The sequence below is a fragment of the Sebastes umbrosus genome, chromosome 14 (assembly GCF_015220745.1).
Source record: "Sebastes umbrosus isolate fSebUmb1 chromosome 14, fSebUmb1.pri, whole genome shotgun sequence".
In the NCBI taxonomy this organism is placed as follows: domain Eukaryota; kingdom Metazoa; phylum Chordata; class Actinopteri; order Perciformes; family Sebastidae; genus Sebastes; species Sebastes umbrosus.
In genome coordinates, this window is record NC_051282.1 from 4,121,134 (window position 1) to 4,146,607 (window position 25,474).

General features: G+C 41.1%; 1 protein-coding gene across 19 annotated transcripts in view; it reads left to right on the forward strand.

The window, feature by feature from the left end:
* rbfox1 (RNA binding fox-1 homolog 1) overlaps positions 1-25,474 on the forward strand; it is a 203,626-nt gene that overhangs the window by 156,240 nt on the left and 21,912 nt on the right. For 12 of the 19 annotated variants that reach the window (XR_005209787.1, XM_037791461.1, XM_037791450.1 and 9 more), the window contains 2 exons: positions 7,944-7,983; positions 20,159-20,223. Coding sequence is in view for 17 of the 19 variants with exons in the window: in XM_037791461.1 (XP_037647389.1) it covers positions 7,944-7,983; positions 20,159-20,223 (105 nt within the window). In the remaining 2 variants the exon portion in view is untranslated. The remainder of the gene's footprint in view (positions 1-7,943; positions 7,984-20,158; positions 20,224-25,474) is intronic. The other 7 variants (XR_005209788.1, XM_037791452.1, XM_037791459.1 and 4 more) reach the window with 1 other exon arrangement.

Below are 25,474 nucleotides of genomic sequence, written 5' to 3' on the forward strand. Positions count from 1 at the left end.
CCTTTATCCAATGGCAAGTCCTGAATCTCAGTGTGCTCAGAGTCAGCGAAGCGGTGCATGCCAGCCTCGCCTCACAGCGATAACACACTTCCACAGCATGCTGAATTCAACCAACAGGCATGCTCCCGAGACATGTGCCTTTGCACGGACTCACACTGTGGTGTCATTGAGAGAGGCTGTGAGAGAGGCTATGTTCATGGTGGGAGGTCCTCCACTTTTGTGACCACTTTTTGGAGTTTACCCAGTTGCTGCAAAAAAAAAAATAAAGTAGAAAGAAAAGAAGAAAAAAAAAGCATCTTCCCAGCCCCCAGCAGCAGCAGCTCTGGCTGACCCTCCATGGCTAAAATGCTCTGGAGATGAGCCAAGCGGAGCTGTGTATTGTGGGCAGTCAGATCTGATTTGCCATTATTCTGTTGGTTCTTTTTTATTTATCTTGCTCTTTATGGCTGCAAGCAAACACTAAGGAGGCTGGCTGGGAGTCTTTTAAAAGGATGGGAGCAGATTTTTTTGTTTTTTCTCTCCTGCTAACATTAGTCAGATTTCCATCCAAATGTAGTTCTAATTTCCCCAAAAATGAAAAATAAAATCTGATTTAATGAGAGTTTTCATCAACTATTGTGAATATTAGGGGTTGGTTCCTGGAGATAAACAGTTGGTGGAGATAATTCTCCAGTCAGTGCCCTTAAATCATTGCAGAAGGAGAGGGCACAACGAGATAACATACTTAAAAATAGGGATGCACCGATACCACTTCTTTTTCAGACTGAGTACAAGTACAAGTACTTACATTTGGGTACTCGCCGATACCGAGTACCGATACGAGTACTTCTCTGTGCCAAAAGACCCTCGTTAACAGCCAGCTGGAGGGTGTGAGCGACACACGGCAGGCTGGGGAGTCCCGCATACGAGGCGGTGCACCGCGACCGGCTCTAGGTCGGCTTGGAAAGGTTCGGGGCGAAGGTGCTTCAGAGGGCCGTGGACAAAGTGCTCGCTGCACCCTCTCTCCCTGCCGGGGAAGGACGGGGTCCCTGCCGATGCAAATGTCGACCGGGGCGGAATGTCCCTAACCACGTCGTGCGTTGAGTGACGTTTAAAGGTCCAGTGACAGCATCTGGCGACATCCAGCGTGAGGTTGCAAGCGTGTAGAACGACTATGGTGGCCGATGTGAAAACACCCTATCTAGAGCCAGTGAGGAGCGTGAAGGTCATTTGGAGAAGAGCAGAGCCAGTGTGTGTACATGGGAAGTGAGTGGTGAAGCAAGAGAGAGCGAGAGCGGCGGCAAATGTGTGTGAGCGAACAAGTGAGCTGACGGAGCAGAAGACAGAGTTAGTTTAGCTCTGAGAATATCGGTGAATGTACAGTAGATGTTTCAGTTTGCGCAGAAATAAATGCTGCAGCTCCTCAAGACCAGCAGAGGTTTCCCGTGTCTTGTTTCCCCGAGTAACGTTATCGACTCCTGCACAAGCAGAAAAAGCTCATAGAAATAGGTCGCTGGAAACACATGTACTGTTAGTGACTGAGGACAATAGCTCAAAGTGACCAATAAGCATCACATTTCTCATCGGTAAACAACACAAAGTTTGGCAGCAAATGGAAATTAATACTATTGTTTCAGTTCGTTTAACTGAAGTTACTATTTTATTTTGATATTTAATTAATTTAAAAATGTTACTTTTCCCTCAACACCTACATGTGCTTTTTGTTTTGTTGTTCTAAGAAAAACAACATATTCAAACTGAAAGGAAAGTATATTATTGTTTTAGTTTAATTATTTTACTCATAAAGTAAGAACTATAAATTAATCTTATATTTCACAATCACTGGTTCACAAATATGAACTTTTCTTATAAAACAGCAGGGAAATTGGAAATAAAGGCCCGTCTCTAATGTAAGCCTGTTTCAAATAAAGGCTTCTCCAGTCGGTAGAGGCTGCTATTTGAGAATATATGGTATTTTATTTATTAGTTTATGAAATGGAAATAATATACAATACAAAATCCACCAACACAGATGTGCGGGTTATCCAAAGGCTTTCTGTTGGAGGAATGAACTGCACCTTCGCCCACAACAACACTGTGTCACTGTGAGCCGTAGAGGAGCCATCACATAGGATGAGGCAGACGGGTGTTTGGGTGAAGAATCGGGCACGGTCTCGATAAAGAGATATGTGCTACAGATTGTACTTTCATTAACGCTGCTGCACCACTTAATTGCCCCGGTGGCAGTCGGGTGGTGAATTATTAATGTGGACCGTGATGTATTTTTATTAAAACTGTCTTGAGTGGCGACGAGCCGACTCCAAATAAATCAGCTAGGAAACCGAGTTTGCTTTGCTGTGTGTGTGTGTGTGTGTGTGTGTGTGTGTGTGTGTGTGTGTGTGTGTTCGTGTCTTTAAGGGGGGCCTGATATAACAGTCTATAGTAACAATAAGCCAATATGAGCATGTAACTGTGCTGCAATCCAACCAGAATACATTTTTAATGAGTGAAGCTGCTCTCCGGGCCACCTTGACATTTGAGAAGTTATTGATTATCAGAGATAGCACTAACGGTGTGAGAGCAGTCTATTGGCTGGTGAAATTACAAGTTTGGTCCTCTGAGAAGATCTTCTTGTTCAGTGGAACGCTATCATAATGCGGTGCTGACGGTGGTGTCGTGCTCGTCTTATTGGAGGCTATATGAGGAATGCTTTCTTTCTTTCTCACACATACACGCACACATAAAGTTGCGTACACTGCACATAGAGGGAGGTTTTTAATCTCAGCACTAATGGTCATCCAGTGATTTAATATCATTAGACGAGGGATTCTACTGCAGATCAGGACACAAAAATGGAAAATGTCAAGAGAATTTTAAAGGGACTGTTTGTAACTTCTTACACGTATAAATCATTGCGGGTCGGTGTCCCATGCGCGCTCACGTGTCGCTACGCTGTTCTATCTAGTGAAGCCCGTCTTGCAGAACAGTGTCGGCCGCGGTCGGAGGACGCGGGGGAGACCGTAGCTTTGGTCTCCAGGACCGGAGTCTCTGCTCCTCTGCCTGCTTGCCTTCACTCACACACCGCGCTCGGTCTCGCTGTTTCGCTCCACCTCTACATGTGCATGCGCGCACACTCCGCACTGCAGAAGAGTTAGTTTAGCTCTGAGAATATCTAGTGAATGTACAGTGGACGTTTGTGCAGAAATAACTGCTGCAGCTCCTCCAGACCAACAGAGGTTTCCCGTGTCTTGTGAAGTGACGGGGCTCCGCAGCGAGTAACGTTATCGTATCTCCGACCAAAACTCCGGTGTCTCCCCTGTTCCCTCCGGCCGCGGTCGGGAGGCTGAGGCAGGAAAAGCCAACACTACTATCAGCATTGATTCATGGAGAGACCTTCGTCTAGTCAGCTAACATTACTGCCAAGCAGGTGAAGTATAGAGTGATATTGTGCTTTTAGCTGACGTGTGTCGCCTCACTGTGTTGAGCGATGCTCGTTCATGTCTATGTAGAGCGAGCACAAGCGCGAGCAACAGGGCGCTGACTTTCGTTGACTTAACAGCCACAGGTGTCGCTGTTAACAAGCAATTTCTGATTCTTACAAACAGTCCCTTTAAGCAAAAATGTTGCAAAAAAAAGGAAATGAGTATTAGGCGCGTTTCCATCAACTGGTTTTATTAAATATATATCTGGGAAGACGCAGACAGCAGAAAATAGCTGATCAGTCATATGAGTTAAATGTTCGCTGTGTCAAAAATGTATTTGGCATAGGTTTTTCCAGAACACATTTAGCTCACCAACTCTTTTTCGACGAAGGCAAAAAAACACCGCAAGTGTAAAAAAGCCTGCAATTTGTTCGCAATTGAGGAAGATTTATCGAATTTTGCCGTTTCCACACAGCTTTCTAATGCATAAAAGTATGTGAATGGAAACACAGCTACTGTACAGTACAGTTCAATTCAGTTCATTACACTTTAGAATGGCTATTTTTGCATTTCCATTAGCAAAAGTTGTGGATAGCACCTGGTAACTGGTACTTTTTTTTTAGTACCACCTCGGTCAAAGTTCTAAGCGAGCTAAGCCGATAATCGAAGGTGGAATTCATAGAACAATACAATATATAAGAATCAATAACGCATAGTAAAAACATAAGTGGCAAGAAGATTAGTCAGACTGGCCTCAATGTAGTCCTTTAGACTGGCCTCAGTGCAGTCCTTTAAACTGGCCTCAATGCAGTCCCTCAGACTGGCAATGCTTGGCACTTTCAATAGAATTTCAAACTTGTTCAGAGATCTTTTTGTGCCATTTTTGCAACAAATATATATTTGAGATTCTTTAGCTGATAATTTGCAGCCTGAGAAAGACCATGTCCTCTTGACCAAACAGACAAAGTCCTGCTTTAAATTAACTCCTCCGCTTGTGTCATGTAAAATTAGAAGGTTCCTCTGCTTTAAGAAGACAAGGAGAGTACTCTTTTTTTAAATGTATTACATTATGCGCTGAGTTTATTACATTATTCAATATTTGTTTGCTAAGTTTATGATGTAATAATATTCTCATAATGTAATAACTGATTACGTTATGCGCTCCCGGTTTTATTACATTATGAGCTTTTAATACATCTAAATTATTATATTATGCGCAGTTATTACGTTATGTGCAGGTATTACGTTATGAGTTGCTTCAAGGACACACAATTTACTTTTATGTCAGATTCCTGTGTCTTATGTAGAGAACTGTGAATTGCAAATTGCGTGCAAAGCCGAAAATTTGTTTAAGAGTTTTGGAGACTGAGGTTTATGCTCTCTGAGTGACAGTTTCAATAATTGTTCAATATTATATATCATATTAGTGTGTTAGCAGGTGGAAAAACTGTAATGACCTGTTAACACAGTTGAAAAAAGAATTCAGTAAACAGTCACGACAACTGCGTCCTACATCGACTTGAATACTGCATGTATTATAATTGAACTTTTCCACACATAAATACAAATGAATAAACACATATGAATGAAAACAATCAGAGGCAGTGTGGTGTTAGATATTACATTTTATTGTAAATATACATTACATTGAGGATAACTACTGTGTTATAACCACCTGAGCCCTGAGGCCTGTATCATGAACTAAGAGTGGGTCTTTGGGTTACCTGCTTCACTTAGCCTAACATTGGTGATCCTCAATGGTATCACGCAGCTGGTTATAAACTGGCTCTGCTTACTCTGCGTTCTCCAATCCAGCCATGAGCACAATCACATGACAGAGGCACGTGTGAACGACAATCAGCATCATCCTCCGAACCATGACATGTGATGAAATGGTGATACCTGCGGGGATATTTGGTTATAGCAACAGCAAAAAAAACTAAAACAAGGTAGAAACACGAGAACGAAATTCCAAATATACAAAGTAAGGCTATAACTATGTGTTGGAATTATATGTCTGTAGTATAGAGCGAGTATGTTTTGCTTTTTTTTTGTCTAATGATGAACAAACTATTATTAATATGTGACGCACATAAGAAACATGAAAATAATTAATTACTAATTTTATTTTCAAATGACTCGTGAGATTGTTTCTGCTGCCAAAGCAGAGAAGGAAAGTGGTTCATGTTTTGATGAGGTCTGTCTGACTGAAATGTTCATGTGGGTGGATTATTTTTTTTCTAATAAAAGACAACAGATAGTTTTTATTTCCAATTATCTTCACAAAGTCGCCTCCTTTGTTAGAAGCTCTGTGTTAAAACCGGAGTGGGAATGGAAAGCCTTGAACGGCAAATTGATTCTACTGACTCATGCACATATCTATTGCTCTCTATTACTTATCACTTTACTTTAAAATCAGTGCTGAAGTCCCCATCGGGATCCTGTTGGAACGATGACTGATGAGTCATGCAGGTTAGCCTACGGCACAGGTTACCATGGCGATCTACCATGGGTAAAAGTGAGCCAGCTTTGTGATACCGGAAAACCTGAGTTAAGCCCAAAGAAAGCCGGCTAACTCACTAATCTGGATTCATGGTCTAGGTCAACGTATCCTCATACAACGGTTGTACAAAAAGTAAATTTGTTATTTTTTGTACATTTTCCTACAAATGTCCGGCAACATGAGCGATCGGTGCGCCTGTTCAAGCCCCTGCAGTGTTTAGGCAACAAAACTACTTGATTAGGTTTAGGAAAAGATGGTGGGTCGTGTTAAAATAACTAAGTGGTGTTACTTAAAGGTAGGGTCGACGATGCTGGATAGCTAGCATAATTTGAAATTAGCATTGCCTCTGGGGCTCCGTCTAAACCACCCTCCACCCCCCACCCCCCCCCCCCACTCCCCCTCCTCGCACTCACACACATGCACGAGCACCGCCGCATCGTACCTACGTCACAGACACAGAGCGGAGAGAGGACCTCAACTCAACAACGCTACCTCATGACAAGTAACTGCATTAGTGCTACTGCAGGGCTGAGCTTTCTCTTCCATTCTCCAGGAAACGTACGGCGGAGACATGCTTTGAGTTCAGGCTGGTTCACGCTAAGGGTAGAGTACGAGCAGGGAGACATCTGATTGGTTCTTTCCAAGCAGACCGCGAGGCAGTAATCGGTAGACGTTTTTTACAGGATTACAGCAGCTACAGATGACGGCTCTTTTCCGGTCCTTTTTCAGAGCTATTGAGTAATGGATCTCTGTCTGGGTGTAAAGACCATTTCTACCAATATAACAAATATACTGGATAACATCGTCAACCCCGCCTTTAAGTACAGAAGTTACTCATATAAGTACCTTCTCCCTACGTGGAATTTCTTTACGTCACCTGTCCTGGCTCACTATTACGTATTACTTTACGTAGGTATAGCTACCAACAGTGTATGACTGTTCTCCCAATTGCAAAATTTGTGTGCTGAATCCTCTTGACCTTGAACGTTTGGATTCCATAATTAAACTAACCCAGTTCAAACTCCCAATAACACAATAAGTTCAGACTTTGCGTATTCTGCGTTAAGAAAGGCCAATGCTCCTTTACATACTTTATAATCCTCAAAATATGTTACGTTAACTAGAACTGTACTCGGAGTTACTCTTTCCAACAAGTGTGCTTTTGTCGAACTCAACTGTCATTTCACAGAGTTTAATGTGAAAAAAACGCCAAATCTACAGGTGTTCCTCCCTCCCTCCACCCCCCGCTCTCTCTCTGTCCCTTTCTCTGCCGGCAGAAGGAAAGAGGCAGGGTGACGCGTCATGAACGCGTCATCAGTTACACTGCGCATGTCTTAAAGCCTGTGGCATTGATGCACAGGCTGAGCGGAGTTATTAAAAAAAAATCCTGAAGCCTGATCATGATCTGGATCACCACCAAAATCGAATGGATCGTTCATTGTGCCACACCCCACCCCTCCAAAAAATGTAATTAAAATCCATCGCGGGCTTTTGGAGTAATCCTCCAAACGGAAAAACTAACAAACCAACGCCGGTGAAAACATAACCTCGTTCCTTGGCCTTCCAAAGCCATACGTTTTTGCAGATGAGTTATTAAAACAAAATATGATATATACATTTCTATACGGCAAGGACATTTTTTTTTTTTACTATTTCTCACCAGTGGCTTGCATTACGTCATCATACTAGAAAAATCATGATATACTGTACATTTTTTTTTAGATATACACCTCTTAGTTTAAATGTGATGCTACTGATTGGACTCCTTGTTGTTAAATATGACCTAGTGAGAGTGTTTTTGGATCTTCCCAGCCTCCTTACCCAGCCATTAGAGAAGGGTGCCTGCTGTATTCCCCCCCCCTTTTGCCTCTGCTCCTCTTATGTCTTTATTTGTTTGAGTTGTTTTTTGGATTGTGGAGATGGGGGGTTGGTTGGTAGCTAGCCCTCTGCCTGCATGTCAACATGCACTAATATGGATGTTTTTGTTTTATTGTGTGTTTGTTTGTCTGTTTGTTTGTGTTTTTTTGCATCCTCTGCAGTGTTGTTTACCAGGATGGATTTTATGGTGCAGATATTTATGTAAGTATTATTTATTGGTATGACATTGCATGCTACACCGCCATCTCCGTGGTTTTCTGCCCTCTGTTGCTACGCACATGCAAGCCTCCAACCCCTCCATGCTCGTAGATGGCTTCACCTTCGACCGGGGGGAGCAGATAGCTGGTCGTGTCACAGTGCCTGCAGTTCAGATTATGGCCCCAGCAAAGAGATACAAACATACAAACAGGCACTGGGAGCAAGGCGCAACCTGCGCTCTGACCACAAATAAAGCCATCTGTTACAGGTCGCAAGAACGCTGCAGCTACAAACACAGGGGGGAGAAAATGAAGAGACTTTAAAAGTGGAAAAAATGACTTCTTTAGGAGTCTCACAATTTGATTTGATTTAGATTCTTGGTGTCATGATTTGATTATGAATCAATTCTTGATTCAATAAATAGAAAGAAGCACTTTATTTTCAGTGCTCTGTGTGCCAAACCATTCACTCATGTTGTTAGTCCACTGAATTGTAATATTGAATGTAACTGGCACTGAAGCTAACTGGTCTTGATGTCTGACCGAACACATAAAGAAAGTATGTCAATAAATGCATTCATTTTATTTGAAAAAGTTGAACCATGTGTTGCAGTATCCTCCCTGCATAACGTTGATGAAATGATATGAATGTTTAATCGCATCAATGTAGCTTTTAGACTACAATGCATCCTTTGTAACATCTCCTCATAAAGAAATACAAAAGTAAGTCACACAAAAGTAGAAAAACTGGGAGCAGCCTTTTCTATATCCAAGCAACAAAATAAATATAACTAAAATATAGCTGCATAGATGAAAATGGATAATGTCCCATTTAGGATCGTTATTGCATAAATACATAAATACATCCATTTAATAGCTTTACTAGCTAGTGAATGCCAGATGCATAGTCTGGAACCCGGATTTACCAACCTTTACAGTTTGTTAATCAGTGTATATATAATTTAATAATCTGTGAACGTATAGTTCATTAATCTGTGTGCTTGGATTTACAAACTGTGTTATAATAAACCACATACTAAACTGAGGTTTGGTATATGGTACATGGTTTTGCTGGACATGGCTTATCACACTAGTATTTTTTTCCCCTAGTATTTGACTCCCTATTGGTATTTTAGTCCAAAATTGACAAGGTTTATTAATTCAAAAATCTAGTCATATGCTGGTCCTGACAATGTTTCAAGGCTATATATAATAATAATACTACTACTAATAATAATAATAATAACCTGCTCCTGACCAGGTCTGACTAAGTTACCACAGTCAATTAGGTGTCATAAAACAGGAATAAGCCAAATTTACCAAAATGAATTTTCGCTGAGGTTACATTGAGTTGACGTTGTGAAACACTCATCATGTTCTGTGCAATGGATCGCCTCCTTAATGTTCATTTTTCAAACCAATGCTGCCTGGAAGGTTAAAGTAGTGAGAAATCACAGTATGATTTAAAAATTCTAAAAACAGCATTATGGGGCATTCACACCAAACGCGTGAACTTTTCCCGTGGCATGATTACATACAAAGTCAACGCTAAGAGGCGTATAGACGCCAATGGACGCAAGCTTGTGCCGGGTGACACGAACAGTGCAATGGACGCAAATTTGCATCGTCCGTGTATTGAAATATTTCAACTCGAGCAAGAACTTTGTGTGGCGTTTTGTCACAAAAGCCTATTGGCGTTGAAATCTACGTGAAGTAGTTACGATGTTACTTCCTGCCGTCACTGACGTCCTGACGTTGTTGAATCAGAAATGAAGGAAAGATTATTTTAACTATCTGTGGTCACCCAGAGCTATGACAGTACATCATATTTGTACAGAGACCGGACCAAACTTGGTGTATAAATTAAATAAATATGCCTGGATGATGTTATGTTGAGTGTTGATGGAGCAGCTACAATGTTAGCATAGCCTGGCACTGATCGATCAGAACTCCGTTCAGTAAACAAGTGTTTTTTAAAGTTTTTTGCTTGTCGTCTTATTTCGGGATTCTTTTGATCCATCTATTGCAATTAAATCATGGCACAATCTGTTTATTTTGATTCATACCGCTGTAGCGACATGTGGCTTGCTAGATACGGTAAATACAGTTCGGTGAAATTCGCAGAGTGTCGCCGGATGATGTTACGAACCCAGACATGACGGTTTCCAAGGTTTTCAAGCACTAATACTTAGAACAATAGAACCATGAGCACAGACATGGTGGTGACAGGGAGGTAACGGACTAATGGTGCATTGTGTTTTTGTGTGTGTCTCTACTTGTGAGGACCGATGTGAGTTTTTAGACCGTCAGAGCGAGGACATTTTTGGAAAGTGAAGACATTGCGGTCGGTCTTTACCACTTCAAAGGCCTGTTTGAGAGTTCAGACCTGGTTTTAAGGTTCAGGTTTGAAAAAAAGGTTAGAGTTATGGTTAGGGTTGGGGTCAGGCATTTAATTGTTATGGTTAAGGTTGGTAAGGAGCTAGGGAATGCATTATGTCAATGAGTGTCTTCACAAAGATAGAAGGACAGGGATGTGTGTGTATGCGTGTGTGCGTGTGTGTGTGTGTGTGTGTGTGTGTGTGTGTGTGTGTGTGTGAGTGTGAGAGTGAGGAGGAAGTTCTTAGATAGCTCCCATAACATTCAACCTCCTTGCCTACCCATTAGCCTCCCATGACCCTGCCACAAGGACTGATTGCCATGCTGCAATCAGAACATTTAATATCCATTAGCGAAGGGATCCCTGATTCTGTGTTTGTGTTTATTGAAAAAGTGGTACTTTAGAAGTGCGTTCAGTCAATTTAAATAGCAGTTTAGATAAGATAGAAAAAGAACTCAGCCATACTAGAGAGGTTCACACCACTGTAAAATGTGGATTAAAAAAGGAAATACTGTAATAGTGGCCAAGGCTGGTATCTGAAAAAGGCTTACATTGGAGACAGACTTTTATTTCTAACTTGTAAACAGTGAAAGGTCTGCAGGAAATGTGAAGTTTTGTTGATGTTAGCTTAAAAAAAAAAAGAAGCTGTAGGAAATAAAATGCATTTGTAAATGAATTAACAAATAGAGTTAGTGGTGCAGATCTTCAATAAAAATCAGTCTACACAACATGGTCGAGACACATTGAGCGCAACTGGCCAATCAATCAGTTTTAAAACGTTACAGAGAGGAATAGTGCAAGAAATGAGCTGTTAGTTTTAAGCTGCAAACCAACACACCTTGACATAACTTTAAAAGGTAACGATTGCTCAACGCTCAGCTCAGCACAGGTACCCCCTGTAAAAAGTCATATGACATGACTCTGTTGTCTTACTGATGGAATTAGTGCTACTTTACAATTAGAAGGCCTTTATCATCTATTGACATGGTTGATTAATTAATTAATTTACCGTATTAGTTATTATAGGACAGGTAATACAGCCGCTTTGGATGTTATCAGCTTTTATCGGCCTCATAGAAAAGGGTTAGAAGGGGCCTGCTACACCTATTAGTAGGTTCAGAAGGCCTTTATCATCTATTGACATGGTTGATCACCAATACAAATACAAGAAGACGATGCCGACCTCTAGTTGCCGTAGTAATTATGACGGGAGCAAAGGAGGAAGTCAGCTGACATAGTATGTTGTATGGATGTTATCAGCCTTTATCGGCCTCATAGAAAAGGGTTAGAAGGGGCCTGCTACACCTATTCGTAGGTTCGGAAGGCCTTTATCATCTATTCACATGGTTGATCACCAATACAAATACAAGAAGACAATGCCGACTTCTAGTGGCTGTAGTAATTATGACGGGAGCAAAGGAGGAAGTCAGCTGACATAGTATAAAGAGTGATAAAGTCTGTTTGGGGTGGCGGTCAGGAGCAATGGAAACAGGACTTTCACTTGGGAGACCACTGTTTGCGTCCGGCGGTGTGAAACCAAAAAATCAATGACTTATTTTTACTGCAGTTTTGTTACGTAACTTATGTAGGACTTATTTCAACTCAAACCACAATCTTTTCCTAAACCTAACCAAGTAGTTTTGTTGCCTAAAACTAAAGTTGTATTGTTTCAATCCACAACGTTAATTTTCCCTTTCTCAATGTGGTATAGGTACAGTTTGACCCATGAAGTATTAGAATGGTTTAGCGATAACAGCCGACAATGTTCATTCAATCGGCTGATAACATTTGAAACGGGTGGGTTATGTCACTCAGTATTTCCCAATGCTTTTACCTAGCTTTTGTAGGAACAGAACTTACTTTGTCCCTGGCGGCCACACGACTCAGCCATTATTTCAATAGCGGCTTTTATTTGAGATTTGACTATTATCAAGACAAATGTGAACAGAGTAGGTTAATGTTGGGAATGTTATTTTGTAGCCATTGAGGATGTTCATTTTGTGCAATTAGTTGCATGAAGTCAGTGCCCCAGAATCATTGCCAGAAATACTGAAAGTCAGTGAAAATGGATGGACATACAGGAGGAGTCCTGCCTGGCCCTACACTCTAAGAAAAGTTTGTAAAAATAATTTTTAAATACGCATTGCATTGTGGGAACAAGAACCTCCACTAGCACAAAAGTCGGAAGAGGCAGAGACCATCACGCAAAGTTTAGTTCAAATTTGGAATTTGGAAAAACCTCTTACATTTCTGTGGTAAGAAAATCAACAATTAATGTGTAACCAGAGGGATTTATGTTTAGGACTTAACATTAGCTCAGTGTCCTGGTAATTTTCTACCAGGACATAATCTGTTTTTCTATAGATTTTTTTCTTAGAGAGTACCTCCTTTCAGAACCAGCAAATGAGATGATAACCTTGACCATATGTACAGACACACACACACCAACTATTAGTCTCCTTTCCAAACACAATCTAGACACACACACACACACATGCCTGCACACAGAGCTGTAGGGTAGCCATCAGTCACTCAGTCAGGAGTGACAGTCCACGGTGGCTGGTGACTAACACAGGCCAACCTGTTCATCTTCCTGCCACGGCCCATCATCACGTGCACTAAGTGTCGTTTACTCGCCTCCACAGTTTGTCGTGGTAATAATGCATTGCCCATGTCAGGACGGACACACCGTCTCAGTCGTAGAGCACGGAAGGGTGGAAGGTGAAATGATGTGAGAAGTGCTGGAGTTGTCACTGAGACTGGAAGAGAGAAAAATGGCTTTTGTTTTATGATAAATTAAGGCAGCGGTCCTCAGCCGTGTGTCATTTTACAGCCAACAGTCTGCTGCTGGCTTCCAGTGGAAACAGAAAGACTAGCAAGCTGTGATATAACTGCTTACAAGAGTAAAACAAGACCAAAACTACACAAAATAAACAGATGTAGCTCTTCTTTAAAAGTCCCATATTGTAAAAATTTTGATTTTTATGTCTTTTATATTATAAAACAGGTTTAAGTGCTATATATATATATACTGTTAAACTATCAAAACGCTCAATATATGAAGAAATACACACAGCCCGTATTCAGAAATTGTGCATTTGAAACAAGTCGTCCATTTGTGATGTCACAAATATACAATATTTAGACCATTACACGGTTTTAAACATAAACATTCTAAATGTGTCCCGGTTTATATCCTGTAGTAGCGTATGTAAATAACATCAGCTGACAGTAAGTAAACATGGACCCAATTCCGTTGCAATTCCATTGAAATGCACTAAAACGGAGCGTTTCAGACAGAGGGTGAATACAGGTATATTCAGGCAGACAGTATAAGGAAAATAATGTGTTTTTTTTACATTACAGCATGTAAACATGTTCTAGTAGAAACACAAAATACAAGTAGGAACCTGAAAATGAGCACGATATGGGACCTTTAAGTCTTACCCGTGGTTGCAGAGATCTACTTAGTGTACTGCAAAGTCTGAACATGTAAGCAAGGAGCCAAAATACATTCATCAATTAGAGAACATATATACAGCATAAAGATACACAAAAAGAAACACACCGCAGATAGGAACCGCCCATTCTAACTCCCAACTCCTCAAATTCAGCAGCTTGGTCAGTGGCTCTATGCGTCAAGCTATGACACTCTACGTTGCCGTAGCTATGGTGATAGTAAAGGAGGAAGTCAGGTTACGTAGTATAAAGCACAACAAATTCCACTTGGGGTGGCAGTCGGGGGGGCGATGGAGGGGTCAAACAAACACAGGACTTTCACCCAGTCAACCAGTCAACCAAAAGTCAACGTTGACTTATTTTAAGTTGCGTAACATTATAGTTTGGCGCGTGGGGCCACTAACCAAGCTGCCTATTTGACGAGTTGGGAGTGAGAACATGTCGATAGGAATATATGAAGTACGGAAACGCTGCAGTTGTACAAAGCAAAACCAACCTTTTTTATAGGACACTAAAATCCAGAAGTGGGACAAAGTCATTGTTTTGCTATTAACAATTAAGCCCCAAGTCAAGACAAACAAGCGCCAAGTCAAATTCAAGTCCGAAACATGTCATTATAGAGTTAGATAACATTTAGTATATTACATTTACCATCAATTGTATCTCAAATTAACTTTACATTTAAAAGCAAAATGATCCAGTTTGTCTCAAGTTTCATGTTCAAGTCAAAATCTTGTAGTACACACTTCTTTTAAAAACTGATTATTAGTAGAAGGCTAACACCAGGTGTACAACCAATATTCCCATTAGTAATCGATTCTTGGATTTGGAATCTTAGAATAAAAATGACTAGAGCGCCATGATGACCAAGGGGTTTATGGCTCTGACTATGTAAGGACAATGAGATGGGACCTTTGTCGCACGGCTTGGCTTTCCCCCAACGTTCTCTCTCTCATTTCCTGTCTGCCTCTACTTTCTCTACTCAATAAATGCTAAAATGCCCCAAAAGCACATCTTGTGTGATGTGTGTGTCTGACTTGCAGCATTTCTGCATTTGCTTGTTTCCTTTATTTGCACTGCGTTTCTGTATGTCACATACAGTATTGAATGTATTTGTATTGCTTTATTTATTTGCTCGCTTTTGCCCAGCAGCACATTGAGAGCTGTCACACTCACCAGCAATATGGCAAAAACAGAAAAATGTATTGTCTTGAATTGAAACATGTGTGATGGCTAGAGGCTCCTGTTACACTTCTATTATCCCTGATATTAAAGCTGCATAGGCCGCCGCTAGGGGTGCAGTGTGAAGAGGTCACAGTGCTGACGCCTATGTATCGTGTCGCAGAAATAGCTAGTGAAATGAGCATGCTGACCAGCTAGCCTCGGCCCGTCCTGTCTGGTAATACCACTTGTACCTCGCGAGGCGATAGCGTGTCACTGTAGCGTCCAGTCCGCCCTCAGTCCAGGGAAGGAAGAAGGAGAGCTGCACCGAGGGCTTGTCAATAATACAGCCGTGGTCTGTGTGTGTGTTTTATAGTTTGTGTATTGGATTAAATTCAAAGTGGCAGAAACGAGAAAACGTTCTCCCCGCTGCCAGGAGGCTGCTTGGTTGCGAGTATGGCATGTAGCGGCTCCGGAAGACGCCTGGAGCGTCCGTTAGCAGTTAGCTCGAACTGAGCCACGTTTATTTATTTATTTATTTATTTATTTTTATTTTTTTATTTTTTTATTTATGCTGAAAATTTGCTTTAACATGGAACTACTGTGTGTGATCACCAGAGGCATGTAGCTACTACAATGCAGAATTTGGCGTTAGCGAGGTAACTTCAGGGTTAACCCTTCATGGTTTTCCGTTCTGCGAAGGTGGTTCACTTCTTACCGAGGTAGATCGCCATGGTAACTGATGCTGAACAGCTAACCTGCTCCGCAGTAGGTTATGTGTTCCAGATAAGAGATCAGCTCGTATGAAAGCGCTCTGTGTGCTTATCGTATGATAATATTACTCAAATACAGAGAAGTTACGGTCATAATCCAGGCTAAAAGCAACACAGTTTAAACTGACAAATGCAGGAAGGACAGCTGGATTTATGATGTGGGTGTTTACCACTTTGAATTATGTTTTTATATTTATTTTTTGACTTGCTCTTGAGTCCGTTTCACACCGCCGGAGACGAGGACGCAGCTGAAAGAAGGTTGAAATAGTCATACAAGCCACAAGTTAGCCACAAGTTAGCCACAGGATATAAAGAAGTGTAATCCATTCATCCATTACACTCCTAAAAGCTATTTATATCTAGACAACTATATCTGACTTTTGAGTGTTCCGTTAAATGAACAAGTCTGTTAATTTACACATTCACACATCGGGAGTTTTTTTTCTTTTGCCAGCTGTTCTTCCTGCAATTGGCAGCTTCAACTGTGTTACTATTAGTCTGGATTATGTGTTTAATTTCTTCGTATGTGTCTATTATAGTTTACTCTTCCTTTGTAAAATATGCCCCTCTGACTGTCTGTCTGCAAGTCTTTGGACTTGTCCATGTCCGTTATTGGTCATATGCTGCAGACACCGCCCCGTTCATGTGAACGCGCTCACAGCCAGACGGAGAAACCCTGGGTTGATTTACCGAGTTGATAACCACCGTCGTAGGACCGTTTAGTGTGATCTCGTTTGTTAGGGTTAGTGAAGCCAGATAACAAGAACATACTCTGGGTATGTTGAACTCGCTTCGTAATACAGGCCTCAGTGCTGGCATGTCACATGTGTGTGTACGTGTCTACGCAAATTGGTGTGTATTCATTTGTACTTGTGATGTGTAGAGGAGGGAACTGATCCGGCAGGTCTGGAGACAGTGCAGGATTCACTGAGTATATTAGATGACACTGTGATGCTGACACTAAACAATACCGTCGTGCACTATTCAGCACTATGTCAGCACTGCAGTGTGACATAGTGCTGACAAACACTACTACAGATAGCTTCCCAGTTACACCACGTACACTAAAAGAAAACTGGCATCAATAAGACTTACACAGAACGCTTCATGAATTGATAATAAGCAAGGAATAATTACATTTCAGTTAGCTCTCGAAAGCATGTGCAGTTTAACATACTATAAGGTAAATATGGCGGTGGAGCGGGGGTGGAGGGGCAAAGCCCACTTAACTTTTAGAGTCTGATATAATAGCATTAATTGTGTTTTTTTCTCAAAACATCTACTTTGAGCGAGCCAACCAATGTTGTTTAAGCTGTTACGCCTTTATGTATCTATAGAAAAATAGCAAAAACAACAGAACAAAAACAAAAATGATTGACTGAGGCACGTTTTGCTGTTGTTTCGGAACCATGGACAGGGTTGTTTGTTGCGTAAGGGCCGGGGGATGCAGCGCTGTCCGTACTGCTGAAACAGAGCGGAGGAGATAGATTGACAGACAGAACACATCACTTAGACCCTGTTCAGACCTGGTATTAACATGCGACCTGAGTGATCCAAACACAAGTGGACAGCTTTAAGTACGTCTGTTCACACCTGGCATTAGGATGCGTCTCCGGTGACCACTTGTGATCCGATCTCACTTCCCCGCTCTCTATATACAAATAAACACGTAGTAAACACACGGCTAACACAGCTGCCTTTGCGAGACACCAGCGGGGTACAGAGCTTCAAAGAGCCGGGGAGGAGAGCGAGCGGGCGGGCAGGCGTCAACTCTGTTCAAAGCAAAAATAGCAACACATGTCGACAGTATGCAGACAGTATGATAATAATGCACTTCCTGTGCCTAATCTGATAGTCTGTAGACATGTAGCCTATAGATAGGATATATGTTAATAAAATACAGATGTACCGACAGGATACAGTAGAGCACAGAGGCCGTTTCCATGCTGCGAGGCAGACAAGTGCTCGCTCCCTGTCTATTCAATAATCAATCAATCAACATGTATTTGTATAGCCCTTTACAATAACCAAAAGGTACCCAAAGTGCTTCACATTAACATCAAGAAATAACAGGAATAAAAAACATAACATATCATAAAATCATAAAAAGGTACATAAAAAGCATAAGGAAAATGTCACAGTGCTACTAGGTATTAAAAGCCAATCTAAATAAAAAGGTCTTGAGCTTAGATTTAAAAAGTACTAGGTCAGTGATAGTTCATATATCAGGGGGTAACTTGTTCCATAGTTTAGGAGTAGCGACAGCAAAAGCACGATCACTCCACAGCTTATACCTTGACTCAGGATTTTAAAAAAAAGTTGACCAGATGACGACAAAGCCCTGTTCTCGCACAAATAAGGCGGGGCGAGGCCGTTAATGGCTCTAAAAACAAACATCAAGAGCTTAAAATCAATTCTAAAGCGAACTAGAAGCCAATGGAGTGAGTAAAGTACGGGGGATAATGTGTTCTCGTCTGAAAGTGTTCGTTAAATAGCGAGCAGCAGCATTTTGCATAAGTTGGAGGCGCGCGAGGGAAGACTGGTTGAGACCCTCATACAGTGCATTACAATAATCAAGTCTCGAGCTAATAAAGGCGTGAATTGCCTTCTCAAGAACGTGCCGATTGAAGAAGGGCTTTACTTTAGTCAGAAGAGGAAGCTGGAAAAAGCTAATTTGAACAACAGAGTTAATCTGTTTATCAAATTTCAAACAGCTGTCAAATGTCACCCCCAGGACATGAGGAGCGCAGTGAGACCCCTCAGATCCCAGCGGGACGTCAGTTGAGTAGGCAATCCTTAATGTGGCCCAGGACACATTCACTACACACTGCTAAAAGAATGTGGTCATATGTGGCCCAGACCACCTCTGAATGTGGTCTAAAAGACCCGATCTCAATGCGTCCTCAATGCGTCTTGAGTGCGTTCACACCTGCACTTAGAGCTGTCCACTTGTGATCCGATCACTCAGGACGCATCTTAATACCAGGTCTGAACATGGCCTTAGTTTTTTTTTTTTGCTTGCTTCCTGCTTTGTGGTTGTAAAGAGAGAAAGAGAGAAAGAGCAGCAAGCCACAAACAGCTGTTTCTGTGCGACTCCCTCCGCTCCGCTGTTCATAAATTCAAAACATATTTAGCGCTCTGATAGTGCTGCGTTCTTATGTGGATGCTCCGATTAATAAATGGACTATTTGATGTTGAAACAGTAGCCTTATGATGTTGTTGTTGTTGTTGTTGTTATTTAGCCTTTCTGAGGCTATGGTGTGGTTAAATCAGCTAATTTTTTTCTAGGAAAAAAATTGACCTCACAATTTTTATCAGCTCCTTCAGTCACTTCACCCTGGCACCTGGCCTTGAAATTAATTATGAGTTCCCCCATCATATTTGCTCAAACTGAAATTGAAATTGTCATAATTAGCATATTAAGTCTTGAGTCATTACGTGTTTTGTGAGGTCACAGTGACCTTTCACCTTTGACAACCAAATTATAAATCAGTTCATTCTCAAGTCCAAGTGGACATTTGTGCCAAATTTGAAGAAATTCCCTCCAGGCGTTCATGAGCTATCACGTCCGTACAGACAACCCGAAAACATAATGCCTCCAGTCACAACTGTTGCCAGTGCAGAGGCATAAAAATCAGGTGCCTCTATGTCTTCCTGGTGCTCCTAACGGCATTTGCAAAGATTCCAAGGAAAACAACCAATCAGAGCCGATGAGTCTCTAACGCAGCTGTCAATCACTGCGGGTGAACGCCGATCAAACTGTCAAACTAGGCAGCGCCGATGAAATATGAATCAACATTCTGTTACTGTAATGCCTATTTCTCTCCTCAGATGTTTTCAGAAACATCTTGTAGTGTACTGTTTAGCTGTAAAATGAGAAAGTTCGCCCCGGGCCGGTGGGCGGTGCTTGGTTTCGGCTCGACTGTTTTCAACATGGCGGCCGGGTCACAAACTTTGTCCTTTTGCAGCTTAACGATACTCTAGAATATGTTTCTGAAAACATTTGAGAAGAAAAATAGGCGTTGCAGTGACACATTGATTCTTATTTCATCAGCGCTGCCTAGTTTGACCGTTAGAGACTGCTCTTCTCTGATTGGTTATTTTCCTTTGGATGTGGTGGAATCTTGCAAATGTCAATAGGAGCACTAGGGAAAACTAATTTTTCACAGATCATCTGTCTCATATACTACTGTTAGGATATAGTGATTGAGCAAATATGATAAAAGGGTTTTTTTTTGTGCTGATATATCTGTCTCATTGTGTCAGTGTCGGTGGCATTAAGTAGAATAGAAAACTGTTTGACAGAAGAATATTCAGAACTGAATTCACAATCTTTCTCTTTTTGTCTGTATTCTGCGTGTGTGTGTGTGTGTGTGTGTGTGTGTGTGTGTGTGTGTGTGTGTTTCCAGGGTGGTTACGCTGCCTACAGATATGCCCAGCCTACTGCTGCCACAGCTGCTGCATACAGTGACAGGTAAGATATTAACTCACTGATACATGAGGATATATTCATTATTATTATGCTTTAAAGGTCCCATATTGTAAAAAGTGAGATTTTCACGTCATTTATATGATAAAGCAGGTTTTAGTGCTTTATAAATACTGTTAAACTATCAAAACACTCAATATACGGAGAAATACACACAGCCCGTATTCAGAAATTGTGCGTTTGAAACAAGCCGTTGGATGGATTTCTGTCCATATGTGATGTCACAAATATATAATATTTAGACCATTACACGGTTTCAAACATAAACATTCTAAATGTGTCCCAGTTTATATCCGGTTGCAGTGGATGTTAATGACATCAGCTGACAGGAAGTAAACATGGACCCAAACTGTTGCTTAGCAACGCAATTCCGTTGAAATGCACTAAGACGGAGCATTTCAGACAGAGTGTAAATATAGGCATATTCAGGCAGACAGCACGAGGAAAATAAAGTTTTTGGTTTTTTTAACATTACAGCATGTAAACATGTTCTAGTAGAAACAAAAAATACAAGTATGAACCTGAAAATGAGCACAATATGGGACCTTTAACTTCAATATGCTGGCTTTATTTACACGGCAGTAACTTTTGGACCGTATTCACAGGACAATCGGGCAAAGTGTGTTTAAACTGAAGGCCCTTTCTGATTCATGCATGCCTTTTTATAGAGATGTATAGAACTTATGTTACTTCATTTAAAAGTCAAGAAATAAGACAGCTTGACATTCCGTACTCCAGCTTTAAAATCCAAACAAGTTGTGAAATAGACTGAAATTTTACTTAATCTCTATAAAATCAATCTCTAAAAAGACATTAGCGCTGTGTTCTGCTACACAATAGCTCTTTAAATATAATAAAGCTCTTTAGCTAAGCGTCACAATTAACCAAACATCTGTATCGTAGGTGTCCAGTTCATCCATATATTCCCCAAACCTTAACCAAGCATTGTAATTGCCTAATCATACATTTATAATCTCAACTATACTGCAGTTGCCATGTGCAGAAGTTGCAGAGAGAAGTAGTTGAAACCAGCTGAAACCAATATCAATGTGTTTTTTTCCTGGTGATGGGGGTTGGCTCCAACACTGGTTATTCAGATCCCTACTCATACTAGACCCCACACCCCCTCCCCATATAACAGTAGTGTACATTGCAACAGCACCATAATGTGCACGTTCAAAAGTTATGGAGACCTTGGGGTTGAATTGTTGAATCAATAGAGTGCTCCAGGGATGACCTATTTTTGTAGGCCAACCAGGAAGTTAGCATCGCCATTGGTTCCCTCGACAAAAAGCCATTGGGATTGTTCCATTGGGTTTTGGATTATTGCAGAAAATAAGCTCTGTGGCAAACAAACGTTTATGATACTTATACAGGTTTTGTTCAGCAAGATAATCTCCACAAATGAACACCACTTTTATGATTCTTGAAGTGTGATAGCAATCGCCAGAAGTGAAAAGCTAACGTGAGGCTATAAACGAACTACACCACGGTCGCATGAGCACAAGTATACACAAGGAGGCTGAAACGAGTCAGCGTGATGACGTCTAGTAGTCTCATTTAGCCTTTTTTAAGCCACATAAAGGCTTCAAAATTCACCAGTGGGATATTTACCAACGTATTTTATATCGTAGAACAAAATGTTAAAATCTCTTCAGCTTGCGTTAACCACAGACCTTATTTCAGCCATATAACTAAAAACCCATTCAACAAACCCAATTGACCCATTGACTTCCAGACAAAAGAACTAAAATGCTAACTCATTTCCAGGTTTTAGGACTCCTTCCTGTAGCACTCTATACCTCCCTGAAAAACTCTCAACAAAAACAGAACATTGGAAGCTTCACCAAGTTTTTTATAGGGCCATTTAATTGGATTGCACTGCAGGATTTCCTTTCTCTAAAACTTCACAGTGTAGACGATAGAAATACAACGTAGAGTCATAGCTGTGGTTAGTGAAAATATGCTCCATTTGGAAAGGGCTTGGAGTTGAAATAGTTGTTTCTGGGGCTGAAATGCTATTTGAGGGTGTTTATCTCCCATATGTCCCTCCCCACTTTACTAATAATAGATATATTCATAACACAATGAATAATTTGTGTTAAATTACTAAGCACTGCTGTGAAATTTCAGTTTATAATTGCATGAAACATTCATTATTCATCTTCCGCCTCACTTTTCCCCAACTTCATTTTTTATTATGAGCTTGGTTTGAATGAACAATCTTGGATGGCAGAAATACGAGTCCATCTAATTCACGGGCATGATGTAAAATTATTATAGAGAGAGGGCTTTGGCTCTAGACAATAGAGCAGCTAATATTTTAGCAGATGAAGTAGGTACACAGTAGTTTCACTTGAAAAGAAGCTATTATGCTTATAAGTGATGACACTGGCTATAGCCAAGGGAGACATAAGAGAGAGCCAAGATTTGAAGTGGAGAAGATTTATTCCACTGCCTCGGAACTTTTGGAAAACTGATACATGGGCAAAAGAAAAGGAGGTTATACCGGTGGTCCATCTCTTCTTAAAACCTTTTATGTCGCACACTCATGGACACACAACTGGAGAAGCATTTTTTGGAGAAAATGTGTAAGCCTTTATGCTGATTGATTCATGTATTTATGATTCAATGAAAATTCAAAACGCACTGCGTCGACTGTACTGACCGTGTGTCCGTGCACCTTGACATTACAGTTAGGTTGTGGCTACAACTGCAACAGGGCTCACCTCTGACCACATCCATCGGTGCTACTTCAGCAATGTATCAAACGACTATGTGTAATGTCTTGTGTAAGAAGTTGCTTGTAGTCACAAACACAGTTGGCAGTTCCTCTCGGCTCTACGGAGCTGTAAATAGCTCATTCTTTTACTAACTCTGCTGGTTTTAGAGAAGAAGCTCTGATAAACCCACTGTACAATACATGCCCTGCATCAAACAGCAGATAGATAAAGTTAGAGACTAACTAGTGAGCAAAGTGGAGCATTTTTAGCTTAAAAAACAGACATTTCTCTCAGGAGATGGTGGAGACCAAAACAGAGCTAAAACTAGAAGAGCGCAGACCTCACCTTGTCCCCCTCTGCTCTCCCTCTGTCTCTCTCTCTGAAGGAAAGAGGCGGGGTCATGCGTCATCAACGCGTCATCAGTTACACCGCACATATGTTATACCCAGAGGTCTTGATGTTCTGGCTGATCGTAATGCTTAAAAATATTCATGAAACTGGATCATGATCCGGATCGCCACCAAAATCGTATGGATTGTTCATTGTGCCACACCCCACCCCTCCAAAAAATTTCATTCAAATCCATCGCGGAATTTTTGGAGTTATCCTCCAAATGGACAAACCAACAAACAAACCAACGCCGGTGAAAACATAACCTCCTTCCTAGGCTTTCGGCCTTGGCGGAAGTAATGAATGGCACTGTTGCTCCGTGTCTGCTGGTTGTGTATATAAGCAATGGGTTACTAACACATTATAAGTTGATAATATATCAGATTTGTTGTTTTTTCCAGTTTGTTCTGCTGCTCCCAAGTGGCCAAACAATCAATTAACGGAGCTTTAAACAAGCCCCGGGCACTGTTTTGATGTTCCACCTAGGTCTGGTGTGGCATTGAGGGGCTTGCTCTTGTACCTCTGTGGCTTTGATGTACCCATCTGTGTGGGGACACAACTGGCACCATGTTGGTCATGTTCATGCCACAAGGGTCACAGATGGGAAGCACCAACAGCTGTATGAGGCCCTGGCCAGACACAGTCTGGTTCATGTGGCACACAAACCAATGCAAATGCAATGCAGTCACTCATGCAGATATGCTCATGCAAGCACATTGTGAGCATTCAGAATTACCACACACATGCACATGGGCTAGAACAAACTTGTTAGCCCTTTACCAGAGCAGGGATTTTTCCAGAATCCTGGAATTAAGTACTACATGCATGTCAACATTTTTTTTTTTGTAATAAGGTCATTTGTTTGGTCACCTCAATTAAAGTTGCTTTTAAAAGGAATGCCCTCGCAAGTATCTTAGTGTTCTTTCTCAAGGCATAGTTCTTAAACAGCAGAGAAACAACTGACCTTAGAAGCAATGAACAATCAAGTGGCAAAAAAAGCAAGAACTACTGGCGATGTCTTACAATCCATGAGTTTTAGTCTCACATGCCATCATTGACGGAGAATCTTTTCATTCCAAAATAGGCCTCATTAGTCACCAACAAACTCACAGTTAAGCAAACTAAATGGCTTGATTGTGGTCTTCAAGCACATTTTTAGCCATGGTAGGCTCTCGGGATGACAATATCCAACGGAAATATCTCAGCTATTGGACGGATAGCCAATAAATTCAGTACATTCATTCACGGTGCTCAGAGGATGCATCCTAATGACTTAGATGATCCCCTGACTTTTCCCTCTAGCACCACCATCACAAGGCTGATTTTTCTGGTTCAGAGTGAAATGTCTCAACAACTATTGGTGACACATTCATGTTCCGTGAATTTGTTTCAACATTGGTGATGCCTTAACTTTCCATCTAGCCCCATCATCAGGTCAAAACTTCAATTGTCCCAATTGTTTGGCAAATTTCCCGTCAGCCTCAGCTGTACTTTGTATTTTTCGTCATGCTGATTTAGCATTTAGCTCAAAGCACCGCTGTGCCAACGTACAAGCTTCATCCACAATGGGAACGCCAGGAGCGCGTGGCGGCTGCGTTACCTGTTGTTTTTTATATCAGCGTCCGTGCTAACAGGTTTGAGCAGCCACACTGCCCGTGCATCTCAAGCACGTCTCTGGGCTGCGTCTGTTCTAGAGATTCGAGGTCTCGCCTATTTTTTACGCGAGCCGCGCGGTTCACAGCAACAACAGACAGTGAAAGTGATCTATCGACTGTATATTAACATCATATCAGCAACATTGCTACAGTTTCAATGTCTAAATCAGTAGAAAATGTTACAGAGATGAAAAAAAGTAAGGATTTATTTTCAAATCAACACTTCCTGCTTTCATTTCGAAATAAAAGCCGTTTTTTCTGTGGACAGAATTCCTTCATTTATTAAAACAAGGCTTTTATTCTGAAATTTGTGCCTGACAGGGTTGTAGAACATGCAGTGACTTGGAGAGCTCCATGAATGAATATAGTACGGGGTTTTAATTGTGGATTATTATTATTATTTACAAACTACCACACGTTTCTTAACCTTTCTCCATATAAAATAAATATAAATGACATTTATAATTA